This window comes from Saimiri boliviensis, chromosome 5 (genome assembly GCF_048565385.1).
Source record: "Saimiri boliviensis isolate mSaiBol1 chromosome 5, mSaiBol1.pri, whole genome shotgun sequence".
Classification (NCBI taxonomy): domain Eukaryota; kingdom Metazoa; phylum Chordata; class Mammalia; order Primates; family Cebidae; genus Saimiri; species Saimiri boliviensis.
Window position 1 is genome coordinate 1,904,220 of NC_133453.1, and position 26,309 is coordinate 1,930,528.

General features: G+C 47.0%; 1 protein-coding gene across 5 annotated transcripts in view; it reads left to right on the forward strand.

The window, feature by feature from the left end:
* NDUFA10 (NADH:ubiquinone oxidoreductase subunit A10) overlaps positions 1-26,309 on the forward strand; it is a 69,003-nt gene that overhangs the window by 17,314 nt on the left and 25,380 nt on the right. For 3 of the 5 annotated variants that reach the window (XM_074398755.1, XM_074398752.1, XM_039469841.2), the window contains exons 8-9: positions 341-426; positions 15,818-15,926. In XM_074398755.1, the coding sequence (XP_074254856.1) occupies positions 341-426; positions 15,818-15,926 (195 nt within the window). Of the gene's footprint in view, positions 1-340; positions 427-15,817; positions 15,957-20,411; positions 20,417-22,951; positions 23,044-26,309 lie in introns of all 5 variants that reach the window. The other 2 variants (XM_074398754.1, XM_074398753.1) reach the window with 2 other exon arrangements.

The window sequence follows — 26,309 nt, forward strand, 5'->3', positions numbered from 1 at the left end:
GTGGCTTATGTCTGTAATCCCAGCACCTTGGGAGGCTGAGGCAGTAGGATTGCCTGAGCCCAGGAGTTTGAGAACAGCCTGGGCAGCATGGCGAGACCCTGTCTCCACTGAAAATACAAACATTAGCCAGGTGTGGTGGCGTGTGCCTGTAGTCCCAGCCGCTCGGGAGGCTGTGGTGGGAGGATTGCTTGAGCCCTGGAGGTTGAGGCTGCAGTATGCTGTGATTGTGCCACTGCTTTCCCGCCTGGATGATAGAGCCAGACTGTCTCAAAAAAAAGTTATTTCCTTTAAATGTCTAAAATGGGGTTCTGTGTTTAAATTGGACTTTTCCCTGTCTTAGGTGATAGAGGACATTGAATACGTTAAGTTCGAGAAAGGGCCATGGCTGGAGCAGGACGATCTGACTTTACACCACCTGCGATTGCGGTGAGTGCACCGGGCGGGGCTGCTCGCGGGCGGGCTCTGCTTGCACGACGGGGGAAACGGAGGGCGTTTTGAGATCATTGAGTTTCAGCCTAGGTGTTCAGCTTAGCAGCACCGACCAATACTCAGATGCAGCTTTTCCTTCTAAACAGCTCTTGAATCCTCTGGTCTGATAATTAATGTATTGAGTGCCATTGTTTAACAGATATTTTGCTTCCACTGTGTGTGTCACTCTTCCAGATTTAAGGGACATAGTGTCAGATAAAGTTCTCGATGTCTTTGAAAATGTATTTTAATCGGGGTGGGGGACAGAGTAAACAAATAGATGAAACTGTCAGGTCGCAAAGGCCAGGGAGAGAAGTAATCCTTTGTAACAGGGTGGTGAGTAGCCAGGGCTGACAAAGGGTCTCTCGGGACAAGGCCTGAGTGAGGCCAGGGCTGGATTCTGTGGGCTGCGGGGTGAGCGGCGGGGCAGGGGCTCAGCAGGCGCAGAGGCTCTGAGGCAGGAGCCTGGGGGGAAGGTGCGCCCAGCAGCCAGGCCAGTGTGGCCGCAGCGCCTGGGGGGCGGGGCTGCAGGACTAGGAGGGAGGCCACGGCGGAACACGGGAGGTCACGGCGCCTTTGGTGGGATTTTTTCTGATGAGATGCTCTTTGGGGGTTTGAAGCAGAGAAGTGACTTACATCCATTCAGCTATTGTGTGGATTCTTTGATATCTACTGAATGAAAAACGAAAACTGTACAGATTCAGTAAGTTGAAAAAAAAAAGCTGCCTTCATCTGCATCACTCTAGTGAAACTGCTCCCGCCAAAAGGCGCCCTTGCAGTTCCCGACGCAGCAGACCCCTGGCCCCGGAAGCAGCATTGCTGCCCCTCTGCCCCACGCCTTCTCCTGGTTGCATGCCCCCACCCTCCCTCAGAGGATACAGTGTCAGATAAGAGGATTTAGCTGCTGTCTGGGGCCGGGCTCCGCTTTGCTGTTCCTTCCTCCTGCTGCCGGGCTCTGGCAGGCACAGTGACCCTGGCAGGGTCTCATCCGTCGAATTCGATTTCATGAGGACATATCTAGTCACACAGCTGTGGGTAGCGTGGATACCACTGTAGGTCCTAGCCCAGACCTTGCCCCTGCACACCCAACAGACATCCCCCAAGTGGCCTCTGTACGCTGGCCTTCCCACCGGTGATGCCCAGCTGTGCCTCTTCTGTCCCGGCTGGCGCTAGCTGCCCCTCTGGGGGATCTCATCTCATTGGCTGCTCTGGTCTCTCCTCCCCCACCTGCTCCTGCTGCCTCCCGTCACTGTGACACCCAGTGCCTGGTATGGGCTTCACATCCAGCGTGCACTCAGGAGATGGGTCTGGAGTGAGGGACTTCGATTTCTTTTAGGGCTATAAATTCTACAAAATTCAGAGATGATTTTGTAGTGAAAAGTGCTGTTGTATCATAATTCTGATTATGTATAAATCAAGATTCGAGTAATTTGAGGGTCTTTGACTTGCTTAAATGCGGGAAGCATGAGTAGCTCTTTTGGGATCTGCGTTCTGTGTTGAATCTTGAGCCCTTGGCCTGAGCCTGCCCTGTGCTGCTTCCTGCCTCTGCCCAGGATACTGTGCACAGCCCATACCCACACCTTGCCTCTCGAGGGCCAGGAGGCATAAGGATGGCCTGGGCACTCGACTGGCCCTCTCCTCAATGTTTGGAAGTCAGTCAGGCAGTTGGTGCCTGCAGATGGCAGCTCTGTTCTTGGTTCTGTGATGATGGCGTCCCTGGGCTATTGGTGCTTACTGTGTGGGCAGGACTGACCCTTCTTTCTTGACCTGATAGGAACTGAGGGTACGGTAGTCTCATAGGATGACCAGAAGAACAGCTGGCTCACTGCACATGTCACTAAAAGTTTACTGATCAAAATGTGAACAGAATGTGTAATAAGTTTACTTTTGGCCAGGTGGGGTTCATGCCTGTAACCCCAGCACTTTGAGAAGCTCAAACGGGAGGATTGCTGGAGCCCAGGAGTTCGAGACCAGCCTCGGCAATAGAGTGAGACCCCATCTCTACAAAAAGTGTAAAAATTATCTGGGTATAGTGGCGCATGCCTGTACTCCCAGCTACTTGGGAGGCTAAGGTAGGAGGCTCACTTGAACCCAGGAGGTTGAGGCTGCAGTGAGCTGTGATCATGCTACTCTACTCCAGCCTGGGCGACAGAGACCTTGTCTCTCAAAAGAAGTCTACTTCTTTTTGATGTTTCTGGTAAAGCAATAATAAGCAAAAAATAGATTTACATTTAAAAAAACCGAGTCATTCTACTTAGTTTGTTAATTCCTGCCACACTGTTAAAATCATATTTGCAAAATCAGTTTTCTAGTTAGCGGAATGGTTACTGAAGGGTGAGTGAGGTAGGCACAGTGTGGAGTCCTCACGTCAGACTGAGGAGACGGGAAGGGTCATGTCAGCCCTTAGCTGGCTGTGTGACTTGGGACAAGTCACTTTATCTTCCTGTGCCTTCATATGTGAGATGGTGGCAGTGAATCAGAGTGCTAGGCTATATGTATTGAAGGAAAAAACAAATACAAATTTCATCTGTTATATTTCATATATTCACTACCGTATAAAATGGTATTATTCTAAAAGTAGCTTACTGAAATGATTGGCTTTCTAGAAAATCTTTTTAAAGGAATCTAGCAAATCTTCCATTAGAAAGTTAAAAAAAAACCCTCACTTTCCTTGTCTTTCTTTTTATTGTTTTGTTTTTGAGATGGAGTTTTGCTCTTATGGCCCAGGCTGGAGTGCAGTGGTGCGATCTCAGCTCACTGCAACCTCTGCCTGCTGGGTTCAAGCCATTCTCCTGCCTGAGCCTCCCGAGTAGCTGGGACTACAGTCGCCCGCCACCGTGCCTGGCTAATTTTTGGTATTTTTAGTAGAGACGGGATTTTGCCGTGTTGACCAGGCTGGTCTCGAACTCCCGAACTCAGGTGATCCACCCACCTTGGCCTCCCAAAGTGCTGGGATTACAGGTGTGAGCCACCGCGCTGGCCTTCCTTGTCTTTCTGAGCTGTTACTAGGAGATAACTGAAGCACAAAGCACTGCTTTTGGCCTCTGAATAAATATTCTGCATCCTGGGGACAGTGGCCAAAGGTTACAGTGCCTACTCCAAATGGACGGCACGTTTCAACCTGAGGCCTGTCAGTTTGCTGACTGATGGGGTGACCGACCAGAAATGAAAGCCGTCCTCTGAGATGTCTGAATGTAGAAGTTTCTTCAAGTCATTAAAGTCAGCTGACCATCCCTGTGCAGCCATTTTTATTGCAAAGTCAGTTTGTGCTTTGCTGCGAAGTGTGGCAGGGGCCGTCAGACGTTGGTTCATTCTGAGTAATTTTAACTTTAGGACAGGGATGCGCAGGTGATGGAGACCGAGCGTGGAAAATGAATGTATATTTCTAAGAAGAAAGTGATGATTGTAATACCAAGGACTCATCCTTTCATAACCAGGTCAGAGGAACCCCTTCAGAGGGACTACGACAGTCACCTGTTGCTGTGCCCCAGGGCAAGGACCTAACCTCCCTGAGCCTCTGTCTCCTTGTTGTAAAGGAGGGAGAGAATAAAAGCCACCTCGTAGAACTGCTGTGGGGATTAAACGTGGGAATCATTTGAAAGGCTCAGAGCAGCGTGTATCAGAAACGCTGAAGTTTTAGGGACTGTTACGATACTGTTTATGGTGTATTAGTATACTCTGCAGATTCATGGCGTTCTTACATTTCTCTATTAATATTTTCTTTAATCCTAAGCTTTTTGCTTTTTTTTTTTAAACTTTTTAAGTAGTTTTTTCTGATTTCAGGAATAATGTACATTAATTATCTTTAATAATTCACGCATTATGGAAATCTGCAGTGAAGTTGAACCCACCTCCTAAAGACACGTGTGATTAAGATGCTGTCCATGTTTTTTCTGTGCATGCGTAAAAACCCAGATTCCCAGGGTGCTGCGCCCCTTGGTGCGAGAGCTGACCTCTGAGTGAGGTGCCCACCAGCCTTGCAGGGCAGAGCGCCTCGGGGCTTAGCACTGCTGTGTATTGTAGTTCTGCATTGTTTAGTGACAGGGACGTGTTCCAGAAAAGGTGTCATTAGGTGATGTCATTGCCGTGAACACCTGACAGTGTGTATTTACAGAAGCGTAGAGGCTCTAACCTGCACAGCTAGGCTGGACGGTGGCGCCTGTTGCTCCTAGGCTACAAACGCGTTCAGCACGGCACAGGGCTGAGCACCGTCCGCAGTTGTAACACAGTGGTAAGGACTTGTGTATCTAAGTGTTAAAAAAGTGGTCCACCTGTCTAGGGCATGTACCATGAGTGGAGCTGGTGGGGCTGGAAGTTGCTCTGGGTGAGGAGTGGGTGGGTGAGTGGGTGAGGAGTGAGTGAGTGGGTGTGTGGGTGAGGAGGGAGTGGGTGAGTGGGTGGGTGCGTGGGTGTGTGGGTGAGGAGTGGGTGGGTGCGTGGGTGTGTGGGTGAGGAGTGAGTGGGTGGGTGGGTGAGTGGGTGAGTGGTGAGTGGGTGAGTGGGTGGGTGAGGAGTGAGTGGTGAGTGGGTGGGTGCGTGGGTGTGTGGGTGAGGAGTGGGTGGTGCGTGGGTGTGTGGGTGAGGAGTGGGTGGTGCGTGGGTGTGTGGGTGAGGAGTGAGTGGGTGAGTGGGTGAGTGGTGGGTGGGTGAGGAGTGAGTGGTGAGTGGGTGGGTGCGTGGGTGTGTGGGTGAGGAGTGGGTGGTGCGTGGGTGTGTGGGTGAGGAGTGAGTGGGTGGGTGGGTGAGTGGGTGAGTGGGTGAGTGGGTGGGTGAGGAGTGAGTGGTGAGTGGGTGGGTGCGTGGGTGTGTGGGTGAGGAGTGGGTGGTGCGTGGGTGTGTGGGTGAGGAGTGAGTGGGTGGGTGGGTGAGTGGTGAGTGGGTGAGTGGTGAGTGGGTGAGCGGGTGGGTGAGGAGTGAGTGGTGAGTGGGTGGATGGGTGAGGAATAAGTGAGTGGGTGAGTGAGTGGTGAGTGAGTGAGTGGGTGTGTGGGTGAGGAGGGAGTGACTGGGTGGGTGGGTGAGTGGAAGGTGAACGTGAAGGTCTGGGACATTACTGTACCCTACAATTGACTTGAAAAAATGTACAATTAGGCTACACTACACTTACATAAAACGTTTTCTTCAGTAAGAAATTAACCTTAGCTTACTAAAACTTTCTTACTTTATAAACTTACATTTTTTTTTTATATCCTTATTCTAGAAGTATTTTCTGATTTTTGAAATTTATTTTTACTTTTTAAACTTCCTTTGTCGTTGTTAATTAAGATACAAACACAGTGGCCTCGGGTTCAGGAGCATCCGTGTCACCGTCTTCCACTTTCACATGTGTGTCCCTGGAGGGCCTTCACAGGCAGGGACGTGCATGGAGCTGTCACGTCTTGTGATGGTGATGCCTTCTTCTGGATGCCTCCTGAAGGACCTGCCTGAGGCTGTTTTACAGTCAACTTTTTAAAATAAGTAAGATGTGTACTCTAAAATTCACAGTCAAATCAGCAAAGCAGTAACACGGCATTGACGGTAACATTGTCTTCTGTCCTGTGCACAGTCTTGTGTGCTGACTCTCACGACGGGCAGTGCAGTCGGTTTGTTCATGCCGCATCACCGCAAACGCGGGAGTCATGCGTGGAGCTACGGCGCTGTGGCAGCTGCTGCCATAGGACGTTTTCAGCTCCATTGTAATCCCGTAGGACCACGTGTGTGTGTGACCTGTCGTTGACTGCAGCACCATGCTGCGCGTGACTAAACCGGGGAACCTGCCACACCATACAGGCCACTTGGATTTCATCAGAAAGCCACCGGAAGGTGCTGTCGTGCGCTCCCGATCGGCATCACTGTGAATTTGCCACGTGTCCATTTTCTCAAAATTCAGTTTTAGCTGCAGCTGTCAGGTTCCTGGTAGGAAATAGATGGCACATTTGACCAGAGAGCAGTAGATAGTTTAGAAAAGTAGCCATTCATGAAGAGCAGGGCAGGGTTGAGGGAAGCAACAGGGTGGTGAGACACCCAGGCCATCCGCAGGGGGAAACTGGCAGCTGAGGTGGGGGCACTGGGTTTTGGGAGTCCAGGGCTGCTGCTGTGGCTGTGGAAGAGGCTGTCCAGCATCACATGGAGCCCAAGGGAGCTGGGGAACCCACGTGCAGGGAAGCAGCAGAACAGTCGTTCCGCCTTGGATGGTTCCTCCTCCCAACTGCACTTGAAGGCAGAGGCATTGGAGCCCCTCGGATGCAAGGGGCCAGCCTCTGGGCACAGAGCACCTTGGAGGAAGGGTAGAGAGGAGATTGAGGGCCAGGTGGAAAACAGCCCCAACTGTCCTCCCAGGGAATGCGTCCCTGTGTGGGACAGGGGCAGCCACCATGTCACCATGCAGTGTTCGTAGTCTTGAGTCGGTCGCCACAGATGTTTTTCATATAAAGTAAGGGGCGAAGAGACTAGCTGCCACAGAGTCCCTGAGTCCTCGCTTCTGTGGCGAGTCAGGAGACCGAACTCATTTTTGCAGCTTCCTTTCTTCCCATATCTGCCCCACAGCCTTCTCCCCTCTGCCGGCGGCTCAGTGGAGCTGAGCCTGTGTGCTGTGGCGTTGATCCACGGGGGTTCACTATTTGAGACGTTAATTACTACTTGTGGGGGTTTGTCTTGTAAACTGACTTTGTGATGGATGAATAAAACACATTTACACAGAGTCTAGTGAACGAGTGGGCTGCGGAGGTTGTCAGCTGCTCTCAGGGCTGTTGCAGCTATTGGCTCTTTACTAGGTGTTCTTCACATTTATTCAGTATAGACTTAATGGCAGGTTTTAAGTCAACACGTTAGTGGATAATTAACATGGTTGAAAGAGTGGTTTTATCAATGATAAAAGGTTTGATTTGGGGACTTAGAACGAACACTGTGAACTTCCTCTTGAGAGAGTTATCTGGCACAAGTTGACATGAGTAAACCAATCGTTAGAGTGGAGATAGAGGAATGCGGGTAAACAGACTTAGCTGGGGAAGCTCTGTTATCCTTCATCTTCACCTTAGTCTTCGTGCTCTAAGGTGAGGACTGGCGGCCTTCAGCCAAAACTTCAGCTGAAACTAATGCAGATCTCTCAGCCTTCCTAGGAGGTTTGTTGCTATAACCTGTAACTATCTCTGAATATTTGTGCTGCTGTCTTGAGTGGATCCCTGCAGGGTGCAGTGGATTGAGCCTTGGGGGCTGCCCTCTGTGGCAGCTGCCTGTCTCCTCTGTTCAGAGTAAGATGTATTGTAGTGAATGAGGATGGATATACAGATCAGCACAAAAAAAGACATGCTGGGCTCTGAAGAAATCCATGCACGGGCTTCCCAAGCCCTCTTCCTCCTGTGAGGGACGCAGGGACACTCAGTGATCGAGCCACATTCTCTGACAGCGTAAAATACAGTACATACAGGCAGTATTTCTCCTGGAATGCCCGTAATTTTGACAGGGGCTGGTTGCTTGGGAATCCTCTGCTTCGCAGCTGCTCAGGTTCCAGACTCCCAGAAAGCAGGCGGGTGTTCTCTGTAACTCCTGTCGTACCCTGGCAGGGCTGAGTTTGCTGCCCAGCCTCATCAGCATAGGGCACTTCTTAGAAACTGAGTTTCCAGAAGCCAACCAAGGGCCAGCCTTGCAAGGAGTCCCTGCCAGAGACAGCAGCCTAGGCTGGCTGTGTGTTGTGTGAGGGAACCATGCTGCTGGCAGGAAAACTTCAGGCAGTGGAGGCAAATCCAAACCCAGGAAATACGGTTTTCCACCTTGGGCAGAGCCTGGGATTTTAACAAGACCGAGGTTTTGTGGAAGAGGGGCAAGAGAACTGAGCACAGACTAAGCATGAGAACAGTGTGGGTAAGAAGGGAAGTGAAGGGGTGAGGGGTGGGGGGACCGAAATGACTGAGGCAAGACATGGTGGGTGGGGCCAGAGGCTACCGTCTTGGAGAGAAGGTCGGGAACAAAGGTGTAGAATCAAATCACCTGCGCTTCTGCCCCCACAGTGCCAGGATTCACAGTTTAATGCAGGTTCTTCCAGTCTTTAAATAGTGTGTGTGTGTATATCTCTAAATACATCTTACATGTATTTTTATATCCTACTTTTAATATATTGGGCATGTTCCTGTTTTGTAAAACACTTTAAAATTTAATTTTTGATGGCTCCCCGTATATGCTGCACTTAGCATTGATGGAGGTGCAAACCGGCTTGGCAAACTGGCTCCTGGGCCAGATCCTTCAGCCCCTAAGAATGATCTTTACGTTTTTAAAGGATTGGAAGGAGAAAAGAAAGATAATGTGATGGAAACTGCATGTAGCTCCCAAAGCCTGGTATTTACCATCTGGCTGTTTACAGAAAAAGTTTTGACCTCTCGAACACAGAATAATTGTTTACCATTTCTTTAAAATAGACCTTTTGGGTTATTTTAGTTTCTTCATATTCATAACACAGTAAAGAGCATGCTGTACCCCTTTTTGTTCAATTTCAGGTTACTTAAGGCATAAAAGTGGGTTTTTGAAAATCATTCTCCAGAATATGCGCACCAGTATTCATGCTTGTACCTGGTCCTCTGAATTTCCCTCGTATAATTAAAGAAAAAGCAAAAACTTGCGATTCTAACACCAAAGCAAGTAATTGTTTTACTCTGCATTTGTAAATGCTAAACTTCAATTTATATTTTTATCGGTTATTTATTTGCTCTGTGTGAATTTTCCCTTCATATTTATTAACTTTTTCAAAGAATCAGGTTTTTGTTTTGATGATACCTAATATGTTATATTAGGTATTATAAATAAACTAGAGATGTTTTAAAGCAGGGGTGTGCAATCTTTTGGCTTCCCTGGGCCACACTGGAAGAAGAAGAATTCTCTTGGACCACACATAAAATACACTAACACAATAGCTTATGAGTTTAGGGAAAAAAAAAAAAAAGCAGAAAAATCTCATAATGTTTTAAGAAAGTTTATATATTTATGTTGGGCTGCATTCAAAGCTGCCCTGGGCTGTATGTGGCCGCGGGTTGGAAAAGCTTGGTGTAAAGTGTATGGGGTGTGCATAGTTCATATGCAAATACTATATCCTTGTATGTAAGGGACTGGAGCATTCTCAGATTTTGATGTTAGTGGGGGTCTTGGAAGGAAGCGCTGGAGAACAGAAGAATGATGGCGTATGCATCCAGGGCTGTCAGGTTCCCTCTCGGCACTGCCTTTGCTGCATCACACAAGTTTGGATACGTTGTATTTTTATTTTCATTCAAAATGTTTCAGAAATTATTTTGAGACTTTTTCTTTGAACCACATGTTATTTAGAAGTGTGTTGTTTAATCTCCAGGTAGTAAGGGATTTTCTAGGTATCTTTCTGTTGTTGATTTCTAGTTTCATTCTCCTGTGGTCTCAGAATACACTGTATATAATTTCTCTCCTTTTACATTTATTAAGGTTTTTTTATGGCCATTGTTTTCTATCTCAACTAATGTTCCAGTTGAGCTAGAGAAGAATGTAGATTCTGCAGCTGCTGGAGTGTTGTGTAAATGTCAGATCGAGCTGATTGATAGCGGTATTGGAATCATCGGTATCCTTACTGTTTTCTGTCTGCTGGCTCTGTCGGTTACTGAAAGAGTTGGGTTTAAATTTCCAGCAGTACTGGACTTGTCTGTTTCTCCCTTGAGTTGTATTAGTTTTTGCTTCCTGTCTTTTGAGGTACTGTTGTTAGGTACGTAGTTCATTATCTTAGGTTATTGTCTTCATGAAGAATTGGCCCCTTTTCATTGCCCCTCTTTTTCCCTGATATTTATTCTTGTCTGAAGTCAGCTGTGTCTGAATTTAACATAGGCACTCCAGCTTTCGATTCATGTAGGTATGGTGTATCTTTCTTCCTCTTCTAACCGGAGTCTTTGGTTTTCTTGCAGGCAGTAAGTAGTAGTTGGGGTTCTTGTGTCTTTAGTCTGCTCTGACAGTCTCTGTCTTTCACTTGCTGTGCTTGGGCCGTTCGCGCTAGAAGCGAGTGTTGAGACCCTCAGGTTCCTTTTGGCCGTTGCTTTTCCCTGCTCTCTGTTGGCTGTTCGTTGTTTCTCCCCGCCTCTTTTTCTGCCTTCTCTGAATTTCACTTAGCATTTTACGTGATTCTCTTTTTTCTTTTCACCCTGATTGTACTTTAAAACGTGTGTTCAGTGGTTGCTGTGGTTTCCAGCACGCTTTTAGAAGCCACCGGGGTTCCCTTTGCGGTGGTACCGCTGCTCCACGGGGTGCAGGTCCCGACAGCGCAGGCGTCTCGCTTCCTCCGCGGTCACTGGGGCATGGCTGCCGTTCCTTCCACTTTTCTTTTTTGTTTCTTTGAGACAGAGTCTCGTTCTCTTGCCGATTGCCCAGGCTGCAGTGGCACGACCTTGGCTCACTGCAGCCTCTGCCTCCTGAGTTCCAGCAGTTCTCAGGTCTCAGCCTCCCAAGTAGCCGATATTACAAGTGCGTGCCACCACGGCCAGCTAAATGTATTTTTAGTAGGGAGGTTTTGCCATGTGGCCAGGCTGGTCACAAACTCCTAGCCTCAAGTGATCTGCCTGCCCTGGCCTCCCAAAGTGCTGGGATTTCAGGCGAGAGCCACTGCACCCGGCCTCTTCCACTTTTTATAAGCTACAAAAGCACTCAATTCGTTGTTGCTATTATTCAGGAAAGGCCATTGATTTCCAGTTTTTTCAGCTTTTCCGTATTGGAAGGATGGAAGTTACAGCTTCCAGCGAAGGAGCTGAAGCTGGAACTTCCCTCTTTGTTTTTTTAAAACTCTGTTAATGTTTTGAACTAGATGTCTATATGTGTGTGTGTTTTTGTAAATTCACTTAAATGATATACTCTGTTTTTCAAAACTGCTTTAAAATACCTCCATCATCTCTTTTAACTGCTCTATTGCAGTGGTCCCTAACCTTTTTGGCATCAGGGACTGGTTTCGTGGAGGACAGTTTTTCCACAGACTGTATGTGGCAGGGGTGGTAGGGATGGTTTTGGGATGATTCAAGTGCATTGTGTTTATTGGGTACTTTGTTTCTCTTTCTGTTACATTGTTACATATAATGAACTACAACTCACCATGATATAAAATCAGTGGGAGGCCTGAGCTTGTTTTGCTGCAACTAGTTGGTCCCATCTGGGGGTGATGGGAGTCAGTGACAGAGAATCAGGTGTTAGATTCTCATCAGGAGCTCGCAGCCTAGATCCCTGGCATGCCCAGTTCACAGTAGGGTTTGTGCTCCTATGAGAGTCTCATGCCTCGCTGATCTGACAGCAGGCGCAGCTGAGGCAGTAATTCGAGTGAGGGGAATCAGCTGTAAATACCGAATTTGCTAGTTTGCTTGCTCACCGACTGCTCACCTCCTGCTCCGTGGCCAGATTCCTAACAGGCTGCAGAGGTTTGTGGCCCAGAGGTTTGGGGGTGGGACCCTGCTGTATTGTGTTCTGCCATTACATCTGAAATCTGAGATCTCATAGTTAACAGTAGTTGTCAACACAGCATCTGGAAGGTATTTCGGAAATAGTTGTCTGTTCTACCACACTCCTGTGGGGCTGGGCTCCCTGTTTTTTACAGGGAGGAGACCACGCCTCAAAGCTCGGGCTTGCTAAGGTCACGTGACAGGGTGCGGGGCATCTGACCTCTCAGGCTGTGGGAGCGGGAGCTGCTGCTCTCTGCACCCTCTGTGTGGTCCTGTGCCGTTTTGCCTTCCCTCCTGCCATCTGTTCAGGCTTGAATCCTGGTAGAACCTTCGACTCCTCCGTCAACCACAGTCCTAGCGTGAACCCTCCATTTTCCCTGCTGACCACCTTACCCTCCCCTCAGTCACACCCTGCAGGGCCGTGTGCTGCTTTCAGTGATTTCTCACCCTTGTCCCCAACACTTCTGCTCCTCTTGGGGTATAATCCCCTGGTTCTTGGTCTCTGTTCCTCCGCCTCTTTATTTCTTCATCCCACTCCCACCAGGTTTAGTTTTTTCAAAAGCCACAATGACCCCGTTTTCGCTTTACTTGAATATTTCAGTGGCTTATCTTTGTTTAGTCATAGACGCGAATTTCCTTTCACAGAATTAATTCAGAATCCCAGTCTGCTCTGGTTCTGCCTCTTCGACCAGGAGGATACCAGGCAATCTCCCAGGCCCTTCTTCTACCACCACCTGCCCAGAAATTACCCAGAAATCCTAGCAGTCTCTAAAATGTGGCCGTAATCACCCTTTTTTCTCCCTAACACCTTCCCATGACTCTTGTAAGCTGTTATTTATATGACTGTCTATGGTGTCCTTTGTTAGTATCAGCTACTGCTGGGCGTTACAGGACACCTAACAGAGTTACCGGGACAAGGGTCTGACTTGACCTTCCCGTGGCAACAGTGCCATTTTCTAAACGCAGTGTGAAATGTGTGTTGATTAGATTCCGCGCCTTTCATGTAGTTATTCAGTTACGTGGTTATCAGAGCAGAGAGAAGGATCCTGTAATTCCCCCATAGTTTATCAATTATAGCATTCAGTTGTTTTAACTTAGCTCACTATGAATTGTTCTGTCCTGTTCTCTCCTGATATTTTGCCTTTCTTCCTCCCACAAAGATGTTTCGTAAGTTTACAGTATCAGTTGTGTTTATTTTCATTTGAGAACTGTTTCTCAGTTGAGGGACTCAAGCGATGATTATGACCAATTTTCTAACATAATTATTGTAAACATGCCATTTACCAGTGACATTCATTGTATCCAGAACCTGACCAAATTACTGCTTTAGAACATCTCTGCACCATCTCAGTTACGTGTTGCCAGTGTCTAATTGTGTGTATGTGTGTAGCTGTGCTTGTGCTGAGAGGCAGCAGTTGTGTTCTTCAGTCTTCTTCGTATCTACATCCCTGACTGGCTGGCGCCTGCCCAGGTTGGTTTCAGGCCCATTAGGGGCTCCGGGGACACGTCAGGCCTCCAGTTGTACAGGGTTCCTCTCTGGCCAACTCTGTTTCTCCAGAGCCCAGACCTTCACACCCACCCTCTTTTCTTAATTGCAAAAAATTTTATATGACTTCTGCAGTCTTTTTAACATGAAATTTCAATGCTACAGAAACTGTAGCATGTGAGTTTGGTGTCAGACAGAACTTTGCAATTCAGGAGAAATTGCAAAATAGGGGTTGAAAATGTTATAGGACAAAGCATTGACATTCTTTTAATTGGGAAACAGCTTGAGTCATAAAACACAACCTACAGTTTTATTCTTTCTTCTGTCTTCCTGCTTTACTCTGTTTTAAAATATGTGGCAGAGCACCTCATATCGTAACCAGGCTTAGTATCTTTTATCTTCTCATTTAGACAATGACTTATGATATTAAAATGATACATCATCTTCAATCAGTTTTGAATTCTTCATCACTAAACTAAGTGCTTTGTGAAGAGAGTATTTTCTTCCACTGCCTTTTGCTTCCTGAGTCAGAACGATTCCTGTGTCTTTCTTGCTTGAATCTAGGATTTTACTGGAGATACACTGTAACTCTTCCCAGTAGTCATCACTTAAGCTCATAGTAATAAATAAGTTGTAGAATTATTGTAACTGATTCTTTCTTAATCTTCACAAGTAGTTGGAAGTGTACCTGTTGAAAGATGTTCCCGGGCTACAATGTAATGTTGCCAAATTAGGCATAGATGGCGCTGTTGCTCTCTAATCTACACTTGCTCCAGGCCACTGATTTCTTTCACATTTTCTAGCATTTTCTTAGGTTTTTCAAACTGTAAAGAAAACCATGTCACCTCCCTGTATTGATATTTGTTAACATTTAGAATATAAACTTCATTTTTATTTGGAATTTCTTATTGTGAGATCACTTCAAAAATTGCCCTTTTATAATAGGGTAATTCTGTTTGTGTTAACAGTAAGGAGGTACACACCTGTACTTGATTGACACATGCCCGGAAGTGTTTCAGTAGAATGTATAAGGAAAGCTAGCAAGCAGCACTTTCCTCTGGAGAGGGAGATTGTAGTCTTACAGTTCATGCAGTCTTACAAAATACAGCAACTTTATGCCCTTCACAGACGTTCTGTCCTGCTTGCTTAAATTTTAAAAAATATTTGAATATCTTTTGGCAAGTAAAACCAACTTAATATTAAAACTAAGACGGTGATCTTATCTGCAAGTGTGTACATGACAGCCATTTGCCGACTCATGTGGAAATGCACATAGATGCACTTAGGAAAACTGACCATCACTGTTACCCCGGCAGCAGTTTCTTGGAGGGGCATTTGTATTATTGGATAACTGTATACGAGCCCCGCGGTTTTTGCTAGGACACTCCTGACCCTTTACCTACCGTCCACTCATCTTCAGCTTGCCGCAGGTTCGCAGCTCTGTAGCCGTCTGTGGACGCATGATTCGTGGATCCTGTGGGCCTTGGGTTCTGGTCAGGTGGTTCTGTTTGTGGGAGAGCCGACATAGGTTCTATGAGGAACAGGCCTTGGGTTTGCTTAGGGGCCCTGGACTGTCTCACAAAGTCTGGCCCAGAGCCAGGTACATTCACATAATTTCCATTTGAGCCATTACAAATGAGAAACATCTCCTGCTTTTATAACTCAGTAATGGAAATGTGCCCGTTTAAAATAATTGTTTTCTTTGTTTTGAGCCCTTAAGAAAAGAGACTTTATTTTAATATTTTTTTTCCAAAAGCTCAAGAAAGGCTTTTCATCTTTAAGTACAGTGGTTATATTCAGACTAAATTTATTTTAAAATAAGCAAATTGTAACAAAGTATAAATATTTTAACATTCAACAGAATGAAATGGTAAAGCAAAGAGACTATCCTGTGATTTGTATATTTATTGATGCCAAGAAAAGTGGAGAATTACACCTTTCACAAACTGTGGTACAGCAGACCATCCTATGTGGGCCTTAGCATGCAAAACAGAGCAGTAAGACCCTAGCTGCAACTCTAGAGGGATTTCAGCCACTCACCATTCCTTCCCCTCAGATTCATTCATCTGGAACATTTTTCATGGGGTGTGCTCTGTGTGTGGCACTGTCTTTTAACCATTCATTTATAGCTTTTTAGTCCTGTTATTCCTATGTTTAAAGCACACTTTGACTCCTTTTCTTATGTTTCCAAAACAGTATCCATTCCCAGAAGGTCGTCATTTGTAGGTGTTGAGGGTTTTAAAAGATGCTACCTCAGGTTCTAAGAGTAATTTTAAAAAGCAGCTCCAGATCAACCACGTGGTCTTTAGGATGAAAGCTTTGCTCTGAGATTACTGCTTGGCAATGAACAGCATTTATTGGAATGTATAGATTTTTTTATACGGATGTTTTAAAAAATCAGACTTAAGCTTCTTTTGATGTATTTTGATGGTTTGGTGTGACCCACATTTGTCTTATTTTTTAGGTGTCAGGATAAGCAGCAGGTGGTGCATTACACAGCCATTCCCATCCTTATCCCAGAAGTCACCGTTGGAGCTCATCAGAGTGACCGTATCGTACAGGAGTTCTACAACGTGAGACTATGGGAGTAGAGAAGGCTGGTGGTGGGTTGGTCTGCAGCTCTGGGGACAGTGCACTCCCTAATCCATAAAGGGGTTTTTGTTGTTGCTGTGTTTTGTTTGTTTTAGTGAAAGAGCCTCTTTTTCATTGAAATAATTCTCCCTTTTCCCTGTATTTCTATATGGAAAGCCGATGAAGTCCTCAGATGACAGGCCCAGAGCAGAGACGTTCTTCTGGGCTGTTCTTCATCAGGCATATTATCTTGATAGGAGAACAGTCTCTGTTCATCAGCTGTTATGTCAGTTTCTGTAAATAATGAGGGTTCCATTTCTGTAGAAGGCCCTTGGGCCATGTGGGAGGGGGTAGAGAGGACGGACATCGAGGGTGGAAGTTAGTAGGGGCAGCTGTTTCATTGATCTTCTTATCCAATTCCCATACCTGCTTAGCGAGTTGTTTGTTCTGGCAAGATTCCGCTAGGTTAGAGACGTGTGTGACTTTTGCCGGGAGCCAGCAGGTGAGTTGCAGGCTGTGTTGCGAATCCCGACGACAGTGGACTGGGAAGAGCACAACCCGTATCTGTGGCAGCGGTGGCTGTGGTTTGTGATGAGTAAATGTGAAATAGTTGTATTAAATCTGAACTCGAAGCTGTGCCTTCAACATGTGGATGAGTTGAAATCTAAATATTTCTGTGTTACTGTAATCGTTGGAGTTGATACATGCAAATTGCCTGAAGCACCCATTGAGAGTCTGAGTAGATCCCTTTGCTTTCTTTCTAACTTGAGGTAGTTGGCATTTTCCTTTAAGTAAATTATTTGGATTGTTTTGAAAGTGGTTTTATTCAGTGTGAGGATTTGGGGAAAACACATAAAACCATGAAGATGTCTCTCACAGGCACCTGCGTTTAATATCTGTGCACACGTCTTTCTGTCCTCGTATACATGTGTGAGTGCGGTGCCGTTTCCCTCTCTGGGTGCGGCCGTGCGCCTCTGCACGTGTGTGAGTGCGGTGCGTTTTCCTCTCTGGGTGGGGCCGTGCGCCTCTGCACGTGTGTGAGTGCGGTGCGTTTTCCTCTCTGGGTGGGGCCGTGCGCCTCTGCACGGGTGTGAGTGCGGTGCGTTTTCCTCTCTGGGTGGGGCCGTGCGCCTCTGCACGTGTGTGAGTGCGGTACATTTCCCCCTCTCTTCGTGGGGCCGTGCGTCTTTGCTGCTTCCCTGGGATCATGGCTGCAGCTGGCGCTTCACCGGCTGCTCTTGTGTAGACCAGGACGCGCTTGTGGTTGGTTCCCCCACTCTGCTTTTGTGCATGGGCAGGTCCTGTTAAGTCTGTTTCACAAGTGGCTTCCTTTTTTCCTATTGACATCCAGGCTGCCGTTATTCCCACCCAAACTTGTACAGCGGCTTCCTCTCTGCCCTCAGCCTTTTTCCAGGAAGGCAGAAGCAGCCATCCATGCTCAGTGCAGAACCCACGCTCTCAGTCCTGTGCCTGAGGCCACCTTTCCTGTGGGGGGCGTGTTGAGTCTGTCACTGCCACTCTTGGTAGATTTGGGCCTCCTTTCCAGTCTGTCAGATTTTACTTGGTTTACGTTTTAGCGCTCTGAATTGCATTGTTAGTAGAGTCACTCTTTTCGTTATGATATTTTCCTCTTTACCTTTAGTGGTGGTTCTTACTTTAAAGTTTATTCAGTATTTTTCTTTTTTTTTCTTTTATGAGACAGAGTCTCACCTTGTCACCCATGCTGGATGTGATCTGGCTCGCTGCAGCCTCCACCTCCCAGGTTGAAGTGAGTCTCCTGCCTCAGCCTTCCAAGTAGCTGGGATTATGGCCACATACCACCACACCCAGCTAACTTTTTGTATTCTTAGTAGAGATGGGGTTTCACCATATTGGCCAGGCTGGTCTCCGACTACTGACCTTGTGATCCGCCCGCCTCGGCCTCCCAAGGTGCTGGAATTACAGGGGTGAGCCACCATGCTGGCCTATTCAATATTTATGTAGCATTTGAAACTTCCTTTTGGTTAGTATATACATGATGTAGCTTTTTCTGTGTCCTTTAATTTCAACTCTTCTGTGTCTTTATATTCAGTGTGAATACCTTATGATTTGCAGTTTTTAAAAAGAATTGTTAGTCTAAATATTTGGAATACTTTTCTGTTTACATTTAATGCAATTACTGATGTATTTGTAAATAGCCTATCTTACTATGTAGTATTTTTCCTACCTATGTTTCCTATGTTTTGATTTTTTTTCTTTCTTGCCTTTTTTTTTTGGATTAAGTTTTTTCTTCATTCCATTTACCCCACCTATTTGCCTACTAGTTATCCTTACAATAGCTCTTTGTGACGAGACCGATAATTAAAATATTTATCTTTGGTTTTATGATGTTGAAGATCAATTAGTTTTCCAGTTCCAGAGCAGAGTTCCCCACGTCCATGTGCTGCCTGATCTCGGTCTCAGTCCCCCCGGGATGCTGCCCCCACCACAGGCGTTTGCAGCTGTTCGGAGCCGAGCTTCAAAGCTCTGCCCGTGTGTTTGCCCCGTGGCTGCCCACCCCTCCCGGGTGCTGCGCTGGCACGTTACATGTCCTTGGCCTTCTGCATGAAGAATTTTTGCTAATAATAAATTCTCACACTTACTCTTTAAAATGGCCTTTATTCGATCATTTTTTTTTTTAAGTTTTGAATGTTCCAAACTAAAAAAACAAAAAAAAAAAGAAAGAAAAGGGAAAACAAGTTTTCCTGAACCGTTTAAGGGTTTAAGGTAAGTCATTGGCATGGTGCTGTGTTACCTTCCAGCACTTGAGTGTAAGGGGCTGCAGAGTGTGGTTGCTACTCAGTACCCTGTGGGCTGCTGCTGGGAATGCAGGTTCTTGGGCTTCAGTCCAGGTCTGCTGGATTAGACACTCGGGATGGGGCCCAGAAACGTGTGCGAGTGAGTGCTCCTGCAGTGCACAGTGCCCGTTTGAGAATCATGGCTGGGATGTGTAATTCTCAGAGAGAGGGACGTTCTCCTCCACAACCCGCTACAGCTGTCACAGTCAGCAAGCGGCCTGCCCTCCAGTCCACAGGCCTGTTCGCGGGCAGTCGCGGATCCCAGCCATGTTCTTCGGGCAAGAACATCCAATCCAGGGCGACGGCTGCATTAAATTGTTGCGTCTCTTACGTCTCTGTGGGTCTGGATCCGTTCCTCAGGCTTTTCTTGGCGTTTAAGACCTTGACATTTTTGCAGATGACAGAATGGTTACCTTGCTGAATATCCCTCAGTTTGGTTTTGTTGGATTTCCCCCCATGGTTAGATTGAGGCTGTGTGGCTTTTCCCCAGAACTCACTGATCAGATCCAGTAGCGTGCGGTTCCCGTTTGTCCCATCACTGCTTACGTTACCTTTTATTACTTGTTAAGGTGGTGTCTTCACTATGAAGTTATCTTTTACTCTTAATAGTCAATATTTTGAGGGGAAATACTTGAGAGTATGTAAGTATCAGCTTCCTCATCAAACTTTCACTCAGTAGTTTTAGCATCTTTTGATTTTCTTGGCTAAATTACTGCTATGATGACTGCCAAATTACAGTTTTCGGTTTCTGTCATCCTTTCTATATGACCAGTTAGTATCCTACTAGAAGCAAATATTTTCCCTTCTCCCAAGTTATTTATTCATTGATTTCTGTTTATCACCATGGACTCCCAGATTCTTGTTCATTTATATACATCTATTTTTGTTTCTGTGTTTCCGTGTGTTGAAACCATGAATACACACCAGTGTCTCCAGTTCCAGTGCAACACAGCAAGGTTCGTTGGAGTGCTCTCCGTGTCCGTGTCCTTCTCAGATGCTGGGAGACCTGACCCCGTGATGTCGGCATCTTTACCTGCCGGAATCCCAGAGGGCATAACTAGTCTCCCGTCTTTGCTACCATGGCGTCGCTAATCCCTGCCACCCAGGAAGGCGTAGACATGATCCAGCCCTGCAGAGCAGCCTTCCGTTTGAACTTAGAGGGAAGGAAGGCTGTCTTCATTCCTGCAGGTGGTTTTTGCTGGGTTAGAATTTTAAATTGTCAATACTGTCTTTTAGTACCTCCAAACTTCACTATTTTATTCTTCTGGCTTTTGTGTTTCTATTGAGAGTTCCTCTTTTGAAGATATTTCTTATTTCTCCGGCAGGTTTTTTAAAAGACATTGTTTCTCTCTTGGTTTTGTGCATTTACACTGTATCCGGTGTGTGTTGTGTAAGCAGGTGTGCCTGTGCGTCTGCACTCACTTGCTCTGGGGTTCATAACACTCTGAGCCTTTGGCTGGTGTTCACTGTCTGTGTCACTTTTTTTTTTTTTTTTTTTTTGAGACAGAGTCTCACTCTGTCACCCAGGCTGGAGTCCAGTGGTGTGATCTCGGCTGATTGCAACCTCCGCCTCCCAGGTTCAAATGATTCTTCTGCCTCAGCCTCCTCAGTAGCTGGGATTACAGACGTGTGCCACCACACCCAGCTAATTTTTTTGTATTTTTTGTAGAGTTGGGGTTTCACCGTGTTGTCCAGGCTGGTCTCAAACTCCTGACCTCAGGTGATCTGCCGACCTTGGCCTCCCACAGTGTGTCTGTGTCACTCTTGCCGCATTTTCTCTCTGTTCTTGTGGTTCTACTCTGTCATCTGTTGGACCTTTTCACACGTGCTGTGTTTTATGTGGTTTTGTCTGCTTTTCAGTTTGTAAGCATTAAAGAGAATCTAAGAGAATCCATGGTATTGGGCTTGTGGTTTGAATTAAATGTTTAGAAAAGTTAAAATTTCTAATCATATTTAAATGACTGGAGAAATCTGATTTTTAAATTTGTAAACATTTAAAAACATGAACTTGAATTTTTAGGACAGTGTTAGCTTTACAGAAAAATTGTGAAGGTGATAATGAGCTCTCATATCTCACATCCAGTTTCCATTGTATTAACATCTTCTGTTAGTATGGTACATATGTTATAATTAATTAATACTACTTAATGGGTTTTTGGTTTTGTTTTTTTTGGAAACTGAGTCTTACTCTGTCACTCAGGATGGAGAGCAGTGGCATGATCTCAGCTCACTGCAACCTCCCTTTCTCTGTTTAAGCGATTCTCATGCCTCAGCCTCCTGAGCAGCTGAGATTATAGGTGCCCACCACCACGCCCAGCTAATTTTTATATTTTCAGTAGAGATGGGGTTACACCATGATGGCCCAGCTGGTCTCAGTCTCCTGACCTCAAGTGATCTGCCCACCCTGGCCTCAGGTGCTGGGATGACAGGTGTGAGCCACCACACTCGGCCCGTGTTAACAGAGCCCACACTTTGAGTTATTTGGATTACCTTAGTTTTTCCCTGACGTCCTCTTTCTGCTCCAGCACCCTGTCCCATCTAGATTATCATGTGACCTTGGGTCCTCTTCTGTCCTTAGGCACCTCTTGGCTGTAACATTTTCTCAGACTTTGTTTTTAATAAGGAGTGCTAGTGAGATATTTTGTAGACTCTCCCTCAATTGAGAGTTGCCTGATGTTTTTCTAGTGATTAGACTTGGCCGCGTGTTTTGGGGAGGAATGCACAGAGGTGAAGCATCCGGGGCACTTGCTGTCAGCGCGACCTGGCGCCATCGCCCTGACCGTGGCCTCCTGGCTGAGGTCCTGCTGGCTGGGTCTCCACGGGAAAGCTGCCCTTCCTCTTTCCAGAAGGTCCGCATGCATACCACAGGCTTTATGTTACTCTGTTGAGTAAGAATTGTCTGACTATGTAGAGGATTTAGTTTAAGGAAATTCAGTTGCTTGATATTAAAAAAGGATCAGTTGGAATTAAATAGTAATAAGAATTCACCGAATTCCTTTAGTCCATTAGAGACATAAGCAGCAGTTCTCGATGCATTTCCTTCTGGAAACAGCATTGTGGAGATACCTGGAGGTGAATGAACAAAGCCCTTCTGGATTTCACGTGCAGCTGTTTCGGATCTGGGAAGGTCTGTGTCTGTGGCTTTTCACAAAGGCTCTCTGCGTGGCCTGCAGAGCCTCTTTCTGGATTGGCTTCTGTGGGCACTGGAGAAAGCTCCCTTCCTCCTGGTAGGCCCCTCCCTTCTGAGCCTGTGCTCAGGGGGCCTCTCCGGGAGCTTCATTCTGACCTGAGTGACTTTGGTAGAGCTCTTAGCAGACAAGGAAGTGAGTACCGAAATGTCTTGTGTGAAGCCTCTGTGACTGTGTCTCCTTGCACACAGCCCTGAGAGAGTGCAGGCCTTTCCCAGGAGTAGGAGGAGATGGAGCATTTTTCTTCTGACAAAAGGCCCCACCCTGACAAGAGTGGCTTCCTTTTATCTGGCCACCCGAGGGACTGCTTGTGCTAGCAGCAATTTCTGTCAGATGCTGAGGGGGAAAAACAACAGTTGTTCTAAGAGCACATTACAAAAGAAAACTCTAACTGTAAAACCTCTTTCTCCCACTGTTCGTGCTTTCGAAAACAAATGCTAATGGTGTAATAGGAAGGCAAGTTCTCATGAAATGTAGCTTCTCTTTAATCATTTGTGCTTACGGTTGCCTTCGTCTCATTCCTGTCTAGTTCAGCTGGAGGCGACAGACATAACTTGGAAATGTGGAAATGTGTAGGAAGAGAGAGGGCCCAGGGACGGGAATGTGTGCAGGATGGAGGTGCGTCTGATCTCGCCAGAACAGACGGAGGACAGGCCGGAGCCCAGCGGGCCGTCGGTCCTGACACCTCACCTCCCAGAGGCCGCCGGGCGAGGACAGTTGAAGTTGTTTTTAGTTGCGTCACAGAGGTTCTGAGGTTTAATAAGTATTACTGTGAAGTTTGAATTGCTAACAAAATTAAATGCTGTTTTCTATAATTACATGTTGAAAGAAGAAATAGTAAATAGAATCAAGACAAGAATCAAGCTTTTTAGAAAAGAGTTCAGTTTTGCTTTATGAAAATTGCAAAAGACAAGTAACGAAAGGAAGGAAAAGTCAGCCTTTGTCAGATGCGAGGTGAACAGAAATGTCTCTTCCTAACCTTGCAGCTGGGGAGCCCCCACCGGCAGCGGGCTGCGCGGGGAGCGTGCTGCACGGGGAGCGTGCTGTGTGGAGTGAGAGAGCGGGTCCTGAGTTGCTTCCCACTGGTCTTTGGAGGTGGGAAGGCCTTTTTACAGGTACACGTGGCAGGTCACTGCTTTGCTGCAGGAGAGCACGCAGCATTTGAGGACATTCCACAGAGGATGTGTGAACTTTGAGCAGAAGGGATTTGGCGGGCAGTTATTTCCGGAGCAGGTGGAGGTCGTGGGTGCGTGCTCCTGGCAGCGGGTCTTAGAAGCCTGTTACCCTGCTAGGCACTTTCTTGCTTTCTGGGAGGCTTTTTTTGGTGTGGAAAATACGTTTTAGCCAAATTCTGCCACCAACATGAGAATTTCTATAGTCCCAATTAATGTTATAAAGATAATAAAATTACTAAAACTATGCCTTATAATTATATAAGAAACTTAAAGTATATTTGCACTGTGCTGCTGTACACGGTTGGTCTGCGTGTGGTGACATCCCCACGACGTGGCGTTCATATTTTATCATGGATATTGCCCTTGTTGATACTTGGAGGTTAGGAGTTACTAGATAGCACTTCTGATTCTTGGAAAAGGAGTCATGCTTTGACGTTTATTCTTTAGATTAAGGATCATATTCTTTGTTTTTCTTCCAAAATTTTCCTGATTTTTCTGACTTCGGTGTTTTGCAGTTTTGCAAGATGGGTCTAGATTGGAATTTCTCTTTCTTTGTGCCAGTGCAGTTTGATCTTGTTGCTAGGACCTTATTCCTTGCTCGTGATTCCCCCTTGCTTCTCTTTCTGTAGACGTTTTAAACATAGTTACTTTATGCTCTGTCTCTGGAGTGCTGCTCTGGCCGCTGTCTGACCTTGGTCATTGTTCCTTCATCTTTTCACCCATGGTGGCTTCTTTCCTTCACTCTTTGGAGATTTTGGGTCCTGAGCTTCTGCCCTGTGAGGCTCCATCCATGGGCATTTGGTGAGAGTGTATCCCTCCTGAGTCAGGCTGCCAGATGAAGTACAGGATGCCAAGGTAAGCTTGAATTGAGGGCAGCTACTATTTTAGTATAAGTATGTCCCAAGGTTTTAACCGGGTGTCCTGTGTGATTTCCCAGCCCTGGCAGCCCTGTTCCTGAAAGGACTGCTTGCTGCTGCCAGGCCTCAGATTCCTGAGGAGCAGGAATTGATGGCACCTTTGTTGCCTGTGGTATCCCAGGCCCTGGAGGTAATGTGAATTTGAACACTTGAGCCTGTGTGGGGACAGGCTCTGGTTACGAATTCTCAGTGGAGAGTTGTCCGCTGCTAGGTGCCAGCTGGGGTCTCCTTGCCGGCAGGAGATTTCGTCCCTCGCTGAGGGGGTGGCCTTTCAGGACTCACCTCACAGGGACACCAGGCTGTGTCTTCTGGCTCTCGGCAACTTCTGGGCGTCCCGGGGCACTGCAGCCTCAGCTCAGCACTCCGGCTTTTCAACTTGCTCTTCGTTCTTGGTCCCTTGTGATTTCTTGCAGAGCTCAGCAATGCATGTGAAGCATTGCCAGAGGTTTTATATCGAGGGTTTTCAGCATATTCGGGCTGCCCTGTTTTTCTTTATAAATGCGAAGCCTGTTTTGGTGCTGGTTCTTTCTGTAGCCATTGAGCAGAGGCCCTGTCTGAATGAGCATTTCTGCATCCTGTGTACCCAATAGGTATTTACCCAGTGAACAATCCCTCAGGATGCAGAATTGATTAAATTCCCAACCCCGAAGGCACAGAAGGGAAACCTGGCTGATCAAAGAATTCTTGCCTTTTAATTTAATCCAAATTCTATCCCAGAGATAGAGCCCGGCATCTTGGGAGCGCTAAGATAGCAGGAATGACAGTTCACCCCAGTACCTGCTGCCAGCCTGACACTCAGACCCTCCGCCAGACAGCGCCATCTCAGTGTCCCAACACTTCTGCACTCAGCGCTGAGCAGATGGTCACCGTGCCAGGCACTGCTGTAAGCACTGAGGCCACATAAGAGAGTGAAGCCAAGCGCTGCTCTCACGGAGCTTACTTCCTAGTGGGCAGGGAGAGCAGATGGTAGGCAGACAGGTAACAGGGCGCCTGGGTCTTGGAGAAAGCACAGCCGAGGGGGCTGCCATGTGGAGAGAGGTCCCAGGCACCTGGTGCAGGGGAGTGAGGGATGTGGGGGCACAGGGAAGCAGGTGCCTCACAGAAGGCGGGAGCAGGAGGACACGTTCTGGAGCTAGAGAAGAGCCTGTCATGGTGAGGTGTGATGCGGGTGGGGTTGAGCTTCCACAGGGAGTGAGCTGAAAAGGCAGCAGGCCCAGGTCAGCTGGGGTCTGCGGCCGCCGCGAGACCTCAGTTCAGCTGGACTCTTGGTGAGGTGGTGGCATTGGTGTGCTGGAGAGGGACAGCGTTTGGGTTTCAGGTTTAAAGGGCTGCTCTGCTTGCCATGTCGAGTATCAACTCAGCACAAAGGCAGAGGGCACAGGACGGTCAGGGAGGATCCTGGTGGTACAGGTGAGAGTGCCGGTGCCATGGGTGGGGCCCCGAGGGTAGGCACCGTCTCTTTTCTGTTTTTCATTGTTAACCCTCCTTGCACAGCCAAACTGCTTTTTGCTTCTTAGGTTTTCAAAACTAAGCAGACTATTGCTGAAGGATTCCAGCAGAGGGAGTCAGGGAAGAGGTACAGGGTGGGGAGTGGGCTGCTGAGAGCCTGGTGGTGGCCTTTCCTCACTGTGGCGGAGGCCCGGGCCTCTGCTGTGTTGCCTCTCCTGCAGATGTGTGTGTATGTCTAGAAGAGTGGGCGGCGCGAGTTCAGACAACAGTGAGGGCTTGCAGGAAAGCACATCAGAGAGAGGTAGTGGCAGCCGGGTGGGGCGGGCTTCTGAGATAGGAATTTGCCGTTTGTAACAAGTGGGCTTTGGTCTAAAGGCTTTAATTTGGAAACCTCAGGCAAACTTCCTCATGGATCTTTTCCTGACCCTTATGTTTCATGTAATTTACTGATGCATGGATGAGCCCAGGAAGGGTGGCTCAGGAGGGCACTTCCCAGGGAGGGGTGTGGCGCTGGGGAAGTCCGCCCAGCCCATGTCTCCGCGCATTTCTGAAATCTGTTTGGAGGGTTTGGAGCTTGTACATTGAAACAAAGCCATTATTCTAACTTTCATGTGAAGAGTTCTGTCTTTTAAGATACTTTTTATTAGAGCTCAAATTCTTTTATAAGCAGAAATTCCTTTTTTAGGTTTCTAAAAAGCATACAAACAGTGGGAAGACAGAATTTTTCCCCAAATCAAGGTGGCTCGCCCACACCTATTTCAGTAGACCTTATTTTAGCGATTCACCTTTATCAAATGGTTCCAAAGCATTTCAGCCTAGTTTTAATAGAACAGCAGCTCT